This window comes from Pseudonaja textilis, chromosome 3 (assembly GCF_049901715.1).
Source record: "Pseudonaja textilis isolate UNSWEBS1 chromosome 3, rPseTex1.2, whole genome shotgun sequence".
Lineage (NCBI taxonomy): Eukaryota > Metazoa > Chordata > Lepidosauria > Squamata > Elapidae > Pseudonaja > Pseudonaja textilis.
The window spans coordinates 118,763,528-118,776,219 of NC_141992.1; the positions used below are offsets into that span (position 1 = coordinate 118,763,528).

A 12,692-nucleotide genomic window follows, 5' to 3' on the forward strand; every position below is an offset into this window, starting at 1 on the left:
TTTTTCCTCCTTCGCTAAACCAGGCAGGGGCAGGGGCAGCACGTAACGCATTCAGCCTGCGGGCCACAAGTTTGACACCCACTGAGCTAGGGGAATGGCAGTGTCTTACCCAGCAGAGATATTTCATTGATTTTCTGCCAATGGTAGATTATGCAAATTGCAATCCAGTGTCTACAGATCCCCACCCCACCTGGAAAAATACATCAGAGCACAGTTTTACTTGATTGGATTTGAAAGGAACTGTCTAAACATATGCCAGGTTCACATCTTACATTAAGTAGTACTTGCTTAAGTTTGTAGAATGGTTCAGGATACACATAACATGATTAAAAAGTCACAATAGTTGAATCTATGACACACATTAAACAACAGTGGTATCAAAATAGAAGGGATCAAAACCAATAAGATGGCAGGCAACCACAAGGCAGCCAACATGATGTACATGCAAAACTGGCAGGATTTGCATTGTGATGTTCTGTCATCATTCTTGACAATTTTGGTATCTACTCCTCACATAGAACTATATATAAACTACATTATGACTTAGCTGAATCTGCAAAACCATAAAGCAGGCATCTATGAAAATCAATTAACACCCCACTCTCCCCGCCAGGAAATGTTAAAGCACCATTTCTACTGCAGTGACTATAAGTACATTTATTGCAACATTTTAGAATAAACCCAAAAGGATATACTAGTAAAGCCCCCATAAAGTAGCCAAGGATGACTATATGAAACATAGATTACTCCTCCATTTTCAAGGTTCAGGTTTTGCTTCAGTAAATGACACAACTGCCCATTAAATATTACCGAATATTCAGTAACAAAGTGAAGATAATCAAGTTTATTTCCATACTATTGTTCTGTTAACAAGTGTTCCATTATTGGTGCATTTATTTGCATGGCATATGCATTTCTCAATAGAAAAAGGGTTGTGACATAGTGGCATTTATTAGAGATGCAGACAAATTAATCAGAAGAAATAAAATGAAATCAATTAACATTTCACCAAGTACTAACAAGTAACTGAGATTCAATTTCTTTCTATTGGTCTTTCAGAAGTCTGCTTTAAGCAGTGTATTGTTAGCATCAACCTGAAAGAAACTAATTGTTCCCTCCACCTACCCTCAATAATAGGTCACAGTAGCTCAGCTGAATAGATATGCAGTTCTTATGTTTTCTCACCTGTTCTGAAACTCAAGAAGTTCATTGTTAATCTTCTCAATGTTCACATCTGACCAGAGGATATCATGGTAGCCATTCACTGTATCAATGACATTGTTGTACAGGCTATATAGCTTCTGCAACAAGTTCAGTTGCTTCTTTATCTCAAGGAGTTGAGGGTACTGAGTGACAGGCAAACCAAAAAGCTCTTCACCTCCTGTGTAGGTGATATATTTCCGGAAAAGGTTGTCAAATCGGTTCTAGAGAGTAGAATAAAAAATTTGAGTGTGCCTAACAATGTTCAAAACCATAAGCAATATATAAATAGCTACCTTGAGTAAGGTTTAATTTTTTTCTAAAGCAGAAAAGTCAGTAACCAAAAAAAAAGTAAGAACTCAAGAGATAACAGCCAAATATGGAATTCATTGTTGGTTGCATTTTCCGTTCTCTATTGCACAACTTCTAAATTCCCACTTCTATATGAGAATTGTTAAGAAACAAAAGAACCAATATAGCTACCAAGAATCTTGACATCCCCTATCTTAAAAACTGGCCCTCATAAACACATGCAATGATGATATATTAAACTAGAGTATTGCTGACTGCAGGTGATGGTTGGGGAAAACTTTCTCTGCAAATTCCATTTTTGGATCTTATCCTGATTCTCATTACCACAATACCATACAGGTTCAAAATATTTCACAAGAAGAGTTCTCCACTCCTCTACTCGTAGCACAATACGTTATGCCACCAGACTTGAAATTCTAGACCTAGACAACCTAGAACTACACCACCTTCGGTCTGATCTAAGTGTAGTACATAAAATTACACATTGCAATGCCTACCTGTCATTGAATACTTCAGCTTCAACCACAACAATACAAGAGCACACAATAGATACAAACTCAAGGTAAACTGCACCAAACTTGATTGCAGGAAATACGACTTCAGCAACAGAGTGGTCAATATCTGGAATACTCTACCTGACTCTGTGGTTTCTTCCCCAAACCCTCAAAACTTTAATTTTAGACTGTCTACTATTGACCTCACCCCTTTCCTAAGAGGTCTGTAGGGGGCATGCATAAGCGCACCAACATGCCTACCGTCCCTGTCCTATTGTTTCTTTTATTTTTCTTGTTCGTATCCATTTCATGTATTCATAACCATGTTTATACTTATACCTGTTATCTTATAATTGCTTGACAAAATAAAATAAATAAAATAAAATAAAATAAAGTAATAATAAAATAAAGTAATAATAAAATAAAATAAAAAATAAAAAATAAAATAAAATAATAAAATAAAATAGCTACTTGCATTAAAAAGGCACCTGCATGTGCATACAATTCAGTCTCCTTGAAAAAGGTTTTTGTCCTTGTAAATCTCACTAATCTTCTGGGAATGGATTTGAGGGTTCTATTCCCAGCACATCCATGGAAAGACAATACAAACATCAACAAAGTTTGTCAGTGATTTTTTTTAAGTCAAAAAGAAAAAGCCAACATATATTTGAAAGCATACAGACAGAGTAATGATCTTGCCTTTCTTTTAGGAGGACAATTGCCCTCCCCAAACACTTGAGACAAAGCAGGGACTATTTTGTTTTTATAAATTTCTCTGGAGTAATCATGGATGGTCAGCCTGGAAAATACTGTAAAAAGGAAATAGCCTCTGGGAAAATGCACCCTCCCATCCCCAAGTTTTAGGAATATGTCGAACATTTTTACTTTTCTTGCACCAGGCTAGAAACTAGAAGAATTCTAGTCCTGCCTTAGACATGAAAGGTGACTCAATTATTTGAGCCAGTGACTCTTCTCACCTCAACCGAACTTGCAGGGTTGTTGCAGGGGGAGGATGGATTATTAGCAGGGGTGGGATTCTACCATTTCGCACCTATTCGCTAGAACTGGTTGTTAACATTCTAAGCAGTTCGGAGAACCTGTTGTTAGAAGAAATTACTGGCCTAATCCTGTAAGGAAGGCAGGAAGGAAACATTCTGGTGTTGCTTACAGAAACTCCCTCTCCATTAACCCTTATTACATTCTTGGCAGGGATGGACTTCCTATCTCTGGAACTTCTCTGGAGTTTTTTTCCCCTCCTTTGCTGGTACTTTGCTTGTGTGGAGTGACCATTCAAAGTTACAATGGCACTGAAAAAAGTGTCTTATGACCATTTTTCACATTTACGACTGTTGCAGCACCCCCACAGTCATGAGAGGCCAGGCGAGGAGATGCGTGCCTCAATGTGAGTGATATTGAGTTGGCCACACCCAGTCAATAACATGACCACCAAGCCATGTCTACCCAGCCACGATGACCAAGTCACACCCACCACCTAAGTCACGCCCACAGAACTGTTTGTTAAAAATTTGAATCCTACCCGATTATTAGATATGTTTTGCACCTTGAGTTATTTATAAAGAAGGGGGAGGGAGAGGGAGGGAGGGAGGGAGAGAGAGAGAGAGAGAGAGAGAGAATTGCAAAGATGTAATTCATTTTCTAAACTCCAATCACCCTCACTTCCCAATACAGTGGAGGAGGAGGGGAACAAATATAGATGTCAGCACTGAAATCTGCCCTGCAAATTGAGCATTAAAAAGGAATCAAATTTACAATGAGCTTGTATTTATATTAGTGATGCAGATACCATTTAATTCAATTATTCATACATAGAAATCAGGAGAAGCAGCTATAAAAATCAAGCCCTTTTGCTCCTAGTTGTTCCTCCAGCCTTGTCCCAGCTGGGTCATTTTTACCAAGAACAAAAGAAAAAGAAATTGGTTTCAGGCAAGGTGAACCAAATTACAAAATGCCAATGCCAATATAGACATTTACAGAGAACAAGCACTCATAGCATCTGCACGTATCTTCAGCATAAATTCTTTTGTCACTATAGAAACAGAAAACAGAATTGGTATGGTCTAACAGGGTCTCCTTGACTATTGAGGAATTCACTTTTGCGATATAATTTTCTTTTGCTGGATCAGATACAAATTTAGTGACACATCAGGGTGATGCTATTTTACACTTTTCTTTAAGCATTAGCTGTTTATATTAGCCTTTTCTGATCTGATACAATCTAAGACATCCTGATTGGGAGGAAGGTGAAGTCCAATGCAAGATTATCAGACTCTGAAGATACTTTACATTTAATAAGCAAAACGGTAGGGGAAATACCTGGAAAATTATAAGCCTGTCACTAGCTTCTTGAGGTTCAAGTCCATCTACCATGGGACCATTCTGGAAAAGGAACAGATTGAAATATTAATAAAAATCCACTTAAAAGTCTTTCATGAGTATATACTACCTTTCATTTTAAAGTGTCCATTCTCTCATCCCCAAAATGGCTACATAATTAAGGTTATGGTAATTAAAGTGGTACTTCCTTTTGCACATTCAATCACCAGCTTCAAAGCTTCCAACAGAATAAGTAATCAAATCATAATCAAAACTTGTCTAAGCAGAAGGATAACATAGTTTATGATCTGTGGATCAACTATGACTTTGCATAGAATGACATATTCAATGTTTCAGCAGCCGCAAATCAAACTTTTTATACTGGAAAATTTCTTCACCATGGAGTGTTTCATACATTTTAAATGAAGTGTGTCTATCACTATCACATAGTGATACAAATACAGCTCTTTTCCGTTGAGTTACTTCACACTATCCAAATGTAGAATGCTGTAGTTGCTTTTGTAAAATAATGTCTACTCTGAAGTAATCCTTTCTAAAATGTTAATGTTTCTTCAAAGTTTCAGATATGGGAGAACTTTACTACATATAACACTATAACTCTGGAATTCCTCTCAATGGGGAAATTTCCAGACCCTGACTTGGGGATAAAATATATTTCTCTGCAAATATTTGTCAGATGATCAATTTTGTCATTTTGTCAGATGATCAATTCTATTACTAAGGTATACTCTTCCATCTTGAATAATGTGTTTAGAGTTAGCTGCTTTCTATATTTGGCCAACTAAGGAAAAGCACCTATAGACCTGACAAGGATAGCTTTAAAAAATAATAATAACAAACTAGTACTGTGCATTTTTAAAAACTGCAATGGAATGTTAGCTAATCTTACCTTGTTTCTGCTGGGTTTTTTAATGTTATCCTGAGCTAACCAAGAATAAACTCTATTTTTAATGTCTAACCTTCAACTTATTTTCAGATACAAGAAACAAGTTTGAAAATTATATTTTCCCAATGTACTATAGTATTGTACCTTGTCATAATCCAAGTAATATTGATCACAGTCTTCAACAAACACTTCCACTGTGCTGATTAGTTCCCCTCTGAATTTGGGCTGCAAAGCCACTAATTCATTCTGCACTTCATTTCCTCGGACCAACAATTTCTCCCAGGTATACCTCAGAGTGTCTACTTTTTCCATCTGCTCCTTTGCCACCAGTAACTCATACTTGTTTAACATTGCATAAGATTCCTGCCAAGGCAACAGTTGTTATCTTTCATTATTAAAGTTTACACATGGCATACAAACCAAACATAGATTTGTAAAGGTAAATATATCAGTAGAGATCCTGCAAAAGATGAAAGATAATTGTTTGAGTTAGTGCAAAACCCATCTTAAAAATCAGCCACATGGAACTTGAAATCATACTTATACCAGAGGATAGCCACCACTTACATACTAGTGCTAAGAATGAAATAAATTATAAGTTTTTGTTTTTGAAAGTGAATGTATTTACGCTACAGTATCTCACAACCAAATGCAGATTAGTTAATGCAATAACTTTTTCAATTCCTACTTATGGCTGCGGAAAAACAAATGGCTCTAAAAAAAGACAGATAAGAGAAGGGTTGGCACCTTTGAATTGTGGTGCTAGAGGTGACTTAGATAGACTGCAAAAATAACAAAGCAGTCCTAGACCGAACCAAAAACATCACTTGAAGACAAGATCACCAAACAAAAGTGGTCATACCTTGGTCATGGTATGAGAGCTGCTTCACTCTTCAAGTCAATCATGCTGGGAGTGATCAGTGGAAGAGGCCACCCTAATACCTGCTGGTTGGACACTATAAAAGATTACACTGAGATGACCATGGCGGATCTGAAGAAGGCAGTGTGAGATAGAGGGGCATAGTGAGTGATGATCCCTAGAGGGCCAAGGGTTGGACATGACTGAATGGCTGATGTACGATGATGACAGTATCCCAAACAGATTTCCTAACAATGATTTTTTAGTGCATCAATTATTATACAATTTAAGCTAGATTATTGAGTAATAACTAATGAGTCATACAATAGCAAACTTTTATTCTGGTTTTGAATTATAATAGAAAGTAGAAAAATAAAACTATTTCTCTGTGAACCAAGTACATTAATTTAAAGAAAGACACATACATGCTTCTATTATGTATATGAAAGCTGTGTCTTTAAATGAAAAGCAGAGGAACTTTGCCATTGATAGAAATGGAATTAAGATAGAAATAAAAATGTGTTTAGGAAAATTGCTGCTTTTTATAAACAAATTTGGTATTTTTTCAACAAAGCAGCATCACTCGCAGAAACACAGAAATCTGTAACACATCCTTACATATTTCGGATGGTTAAGTCAACACCAATAGCAATTGATATATTGTACTAACCTCCAGGAACTCAAATAATTTCAACATATCCGATATTATTAATTGAAGCAACAATAGATGTTCAAGAAATGTATAATAAGGGATGGGATCATAGATATACTTCATATTGAAGTGAAAATATTGTGTCTTCTTTAGAAAATGAAAGGTAGCACTGCCACTTTAGATTATTTCATTAGTATGACTAAGGCTGGTTATCTTCTTGCATTTTCTTCTATCTCTGGCCTGCAGAACATATGGTCCATCAGATGGCCTTGTGCAGCCCCTCTCCCCAGAATTTAAAAACAAACAAAAAAGCAATCCACTTGCTACCAAACATGATGCCACCCAGGAAGGATCCACTGCGACAGTTTTTGCAGCTACTTCTATCCAGAAAGAAATGTTTTTGAGCCACTGAACAGCAGATTAGTGCACCAGCTATTCTTTTGTAGCACACAATTATTTTTAAGGTATAAGTCTTTCTCTTCAGAAGTTATGAAGGCCTGCTCTACCCTGTGAAAAAATGTTATATGATTGAGAAAAGGCTTGATGGGCAGGAGAAGCCAATACTTATGAGCTGTTTATCCCTCGAGTTTGAGGAAGTAATTTCTTCTGCTCTCCCCTTGTCCTATAAACAAAATTTGCAGATTTTTCATATTTTATCATTGGAACCATTAGGCAGAAAGCCAGGCAGAGAAAGGCAAAGTAAGTTTCATTCCCTCTTGAATGAAACAACTAAGAAATTAAACCTGTAAAGTGAGGTACTACACAATCAAGGAAGAAGTAGAAAAGATATTAAAGCTGCTGAAAGCAAAAACAGTTTTGGAGTGAAAACAAAGATGCAATTGATAGGAGGACTTTGAAAACATTAGCCTCTGAGTAGACTTCTCTATCACCTTGCCTTGTCTTCCAATGTAAGAAAGGAATTTGCCTTCTTTCATCAAACTAGCAGAAGGCAGGGTTCAGTGCCAGATGCCAGCAATGGGCCTGGGTTCCCTTCCTATTTACCTCAATTGGTCCCACTTGGAAGTCTATGGAGATTTGTTGCTCTCGGATCTCTTTCAGGGCAGCCATGGCTATTCTTATGTCATCCAGGTCTTTAATCTGGCGGTTTAGTCTCTTGCTGATTTCCTCTACAAAGGTGAAGATGTTTTCCATCTCTGTCCTGTATTTCTTATTACAGTGACGTCCAAATGCAGTCATCCAAGCTTTGGTTTCAGTTGTGAGGGCCAACTTTAAATCCGCTATAGAAAGTGACGGAGAAATTTCAGTTAGGATCAAATTCAGTAGTGGGATCCTACCTTAGTTGCTACTGGTTCAGTGGGTGATTGTGTGCATGCGCCCCTAACAAGCCAATCAGCTGAGAGGATGAAGAAACAGAAAGCTAGGAGCAACCCTGCCACCCTCCCATGTGCTTTTTGGATTTTTATCCTCTCATCTGATGTGACAGGCTTGTTTTTCTCCTCTCAGCTGATCAGAGGCTTTTTTTTTACGACCTGTTTGGCCGAATCAGTAGCATACCACCACTGACCAAATTGTTATACTGATAGAGCCCATATTCAATCTGCTATCCCCTCTTCCATGCCAAGTGGTGACAAGAGGTAAAACAGTAACCCCTTTTTAATATATCTCAGGAAAAGCAGCAAAAGAAGAGAGGCTTGTCGCTTTATTTATAGCCTTGGTGGTGCAGTGGTTAGAGCGCAGTACTGCAAACTGCTTCTGCTGCAGCCAGCTGCCTGCAATTTGGAAGATTGAATCTCATCAGACTCAAGGTTGACTCAGCCTTCCATCTTTCCAAGGTGGGTAAAATGAGGATCCAGACTGTTGGGGGCAATATGCTGACTCTGTAAATTGCTTAGAGAGGGCTGTAAAGCACTATACAACAGTATATAAGTGCTATTGCTATTTTATATATACTATGTAGAAATACATTTGACTGAGTCTAAAGGGACTTCTAAGCAAGCTTTTTGGTGGCAGGTAAATACATTTAACATTTTTTGAAAAGATAAGAATTGCACTGTCTGGAGAATGATGTAAAATAAGATTGTACACACCATATACTTCAAAGAGGCTAGCATACTCTTTTTCTTTAAAATGTTGGTGGAAGAGTTTGGAATTTTTTATTTTCTTGCTAACTAGCTCAGATCTTTAATCTATATTTTTTTAAATTTTTTTGCCTTATACTGGCAAAACAAAAGATCATTTTAGGCTTTGATATTTCAGATTATCCAACCTTATTTTGGGACTGCAGTCTTAATGTTGCTTTGAAAAACATTCTGAACTAAATTAAACAGCATTTACTGTTAACTAAACATGAAATCACCATACCAGTATAGAGTGCAACAGTTCCCACGCATATGTATTCAGATTCTGAATTAATTTTTAATTCTAAGTCTCGGTAATAAAGGATTTGGGATTCAAAATCAGACAGCAAAGGGCTTCCTTTGATGAAATTTTCAATGGTTTCTTCTTTCTCTCTCTGCCAGATGTGATGGTAACATTTGAAACGTTCCAAAGCTGAAACAACTTCCTGAAACATTAATAAAAACCAATATAAGGCAATTGTATACAAACAGTTCCACTGATAAATTTTGATATATATTGCTTCACGCAGTAATGAACCATGAACTCTGGCATTAAAGACTTTCACCATATCTGGGAAATCATGAGGTACCATTCATTCATTCATTCATTCATTCATTCATTCATTCATTCATTTATATATTTATTAAGTTTATAGTATATGCCACTCATCTCACCCAAGTTGCCTTGGCTTACAACCAAGTAAAAGCAAAAATTACAGTTAAAATACAATTAAAATTGACTTAAGATTAACAAAGATGGCAAGGAAGGGATCAAGATACATGAAGTGGAGTCAGACCTTTACGGACCTCAGTCCATTAAACACCTCTAATATTTTGGTGGCCTCACTGCCACCAAAAGCAGACTTAGACTTTGTATAGCTTGTAAAACAAAACTGTTTTGTTTTGTTTTGGTAGTTGTCCTGGACTAATCCATTTTGTATTGCTGAAATATTTTGCTTTTTCTCTCTGTTTCTGCTGCCACCCTTACACCCTTCACCATCACTTTGTTTTCTCTGTATGTTTCCTGCTTCAGGATCATTTCTCACTTTTTGGACAATTCGTGGACTGCAACTTTAACTCACACTCAGAGATGTTGTGGAACTCACCCGTTTGGTAGAACTGATACTTGTGCTAAGCACAGACACCAATTTAATTATTTCCTTGTTCTCTGAAATGGCTTTGTTGTAGTTCTTTTTCTGGATAGGAAGGGGCAAGATCATAGAGGCTGTATCAGAAGCTGCATCTAGACAAAAAACAAAACAAGGAACTCTATACATCAGGGGGCCAAAACTGGAACATTTTTCTAAAGCCTATCTGTGATCCATCAGGAATATGTGGCTTCTTTGGCCTGAGATGGTACTTTGCCTTTTTGTGGCAAAAAAAGAGGGATACTCCAAAAAGTACATTGGACTACAATAAAAATTGAATTGGATTCATAATTGGTGCAACTGAAGGTAAAATCTCTAGGTCAAGCTTTAAATGACTTCAAGCATCTATCTGATAGTTGCTTGGATCTGCTCCAAGTTGGACTTGGAGCAGATCCAAGATCCCATGGAGGTATCCGAAACTGAGAAAAATCTGATCCTGTTACTGCTTATGAAGTTGACAGGATTGTTGGAATTGCTAACTTGGCACTTCATATTAAACCCTGCCTCTCTCTGCTGACTTGGAGCTGCTCTGCAGGCTACACCCAAGATTTCTGTGAAATCTGAAATCACATGAAATATTGCAGCCTCAGGTTGGACACCATACTTCAATACACCCTTTTGAAAAGATGCGCCATGAAAATGTCATTTGGTACAGTGGATTGGCAATGAGTGAAATAAAGACCCTAGAATGCTTTTGTGAGAATGAATTGAATTTCTGCAACTGATTAGCATGTTGCAACCCTGTTGGGCTTTAAGGAGCTTCATGGAGTAAGTAGCAAAAAGAAAAGAAAAAAAGAAAATAGCACATGTCTAGAGTTTACAGGAAGAATTATGGAAGACTGGTCTATCTCTTTGGCATTGCAAGAAACAAAGATGGACATTCCCTTTTAACTAGTAAATTACTTGTTTAGTAAATTGGTGTATCCACTGCTAACTTTAAGTGATCCTTTTATGCATGAAAAGAAGGTTTTGTGTTAACAGTTCTCTTGTCTTATTCTTTAACAATCAATCTTTTTCCTCTTCTTTTTATTCTGAGGCTAACTCAGTCCATTAATCTAAGCTGTTCTGATTTTGACATTCACACATACACTACTAAATGGGATGAGAATATCTTTCCCACATTCTAAATATATTTGCTTAAAGTATGTTATTACCATTACATTATTTCATGATTAATTGTTGCATCAATGAAATGTCACATAGCAGTTAAAAGATTGCATTTAAATCTTACGAAAGTCAAGAAACATGAATATTAATATATTACCCTGGTTTCCAACTTCAGTCTCTTTCATTTCAGTCTCAGAATCACTGCCTCCCTCATTTTGTAAAGCAAGCATTTTGCGTTCTAACAACTTTTTCTGTACAGAATGGGGAAAAAAAATCCTTAGACTCCAATATCTTAGATTTCATACTGTTTATCACTAGACCTCTTTGAAGTACATAAACACATACATACCTTTGATAGTCTCTCCTTACTCCACTGACCAACTCCTTTCATTGTGCTTACAATGCAATCCACAGCTTTGTTGAGTGTTTGCTGAATTTCTTCAAGGGTTGGCATTATAGCAAAATTTGGAATGGAAAGGATAACACTAGTTTTAAAGATTGGCGCAGCATTTTGTTTCTGCTTTGAGATATTCTCACTATCTATATGGAAATGAGAAACATAATCCTTATTAATCCACTCAGATACAGAATAAAATCCACATCTTCCAAACAGCCAATGGTTAGATAATTCATCAAGGCTTGTAGTTAAAATACACTGGAAAAACAATACAAGGCCAGCTGATTTTATTTGAAAAGAAAAACCAAGGAAGCTTGGTTCATTGTGTTCGATTTAAAAGATAACTTTCTTAGAAACTTTAAGACAACAAAGCAGAAGATACTTCGGACCTTCCGGTGGCGAGGCAAGGATGAACAGAGGGGCAGAAATCCACTCGTGGTTTCAGCTATCCTTTTCTTGAGTTTGGTGCGATCTTTCGGGGTGCTCAAGTCTTGGAGAGACTCGTGCCGGTGTGGGGGAACCTCGGACGGTAGTGTGGGGAAGGCAATCCCCCTGCAATGAAGAGGAAGCCCTCCAGAGCCCAACGTTCAAGAACAGCCCCCTTTCAATGGAGGCTCCGAAGTCCGGGCTGCCACCGATGTGAAGGAAAGAGTGAGTGACAGTTTGCAAGCTTGTTGGGAAAGAGAGCGGTGATAAAAGTTAGCGGCAGAGAGGAAAATTGGAAGAGTACAGATTGACTTTAGGCTGGCATACACTGTATGAACGTCTGCCTGGAGCCCTAAGAGAAAGCGGCTAAAAGCGAACACGACAAGTGAAAGTGAAGGGGCTCGGCAGACAGAAGAGAGACAGAGACAACAAAGATTTAAAGAGGAATTCAGAAGATCAGCACCAGGGAGTGATTGGAGAGATTTAGTTACCATTTGCATTTGAACAGACGTTACCAAACCGGAGCCAGAAGAAGAACGAAGCTGAGCGAGAGAAGAGAAAAGACAGAGCGGCACCATAGGCGGTATTTAAAACGCTGAAGTGGCTACAACAAAGTAACAGATTTAACTAACTGAACTGACACAATTTATCCTACAAGCTTCGGGAAACTTGAGAACATTGTTCTATTGGAGGAGATAGTTCCCTTTCTCTATTTGAAGGAAATCAGATCAAGCGAATTAAGGAACACTAAAACACAAGTAAAATCGGAAGCCTCTGA

The 12,692-nt window shown here is 37.5% G+C and overlaps 1 protein-coding gene across 3 annotated transcripts in view; it reads right to left on the reverse strand.

Moving 5' to 3' along the window:
• Positions 1-12,692, reverse strand: part of DNAH5 (dynein axonemal heavy chain 5) — a 153,127-nt gene that overhangs the window by 101,783 nt on the left and 38,652 nt on the right. For all 3 annotated transcript variants that reach the window (XM_087930711.1, XM_087930712.1, XM_087930710.1), the window contains exons 20-27: positions 11,441-11,631; positions 11,249-11,342; positions 9,943-10,079; positions 9,081-9,282; positions 7,761-7,996; positions 5,392-5,610; positions 4,341-4,403; positions 1,186-1,424 (exon numbers count right to left, since the gene is read on the reverse strand). In XM_087930711.1, coding sequence (XP_087786837.1) covers positions 1,186-1,424; positions 4,341-4,403; positions 5,392-5,610; positions 7,761-7,996; positions 9,081-9,282; positions 9,943-10,079; positions 11,249-11,342; positions 11,441-11,631 — 1,381 coding nt within the window. The remainder of the gene's footprint in view (positions 1-1,185; positions 1,425-4,340; positions 4,404-5,391; positions 5,611-7,760; positions 7,997-9,080; positions 9,283-9,942; positions 10,080-11,248; positions 11,343-11,440; positions 11,632-12,692) is intronic.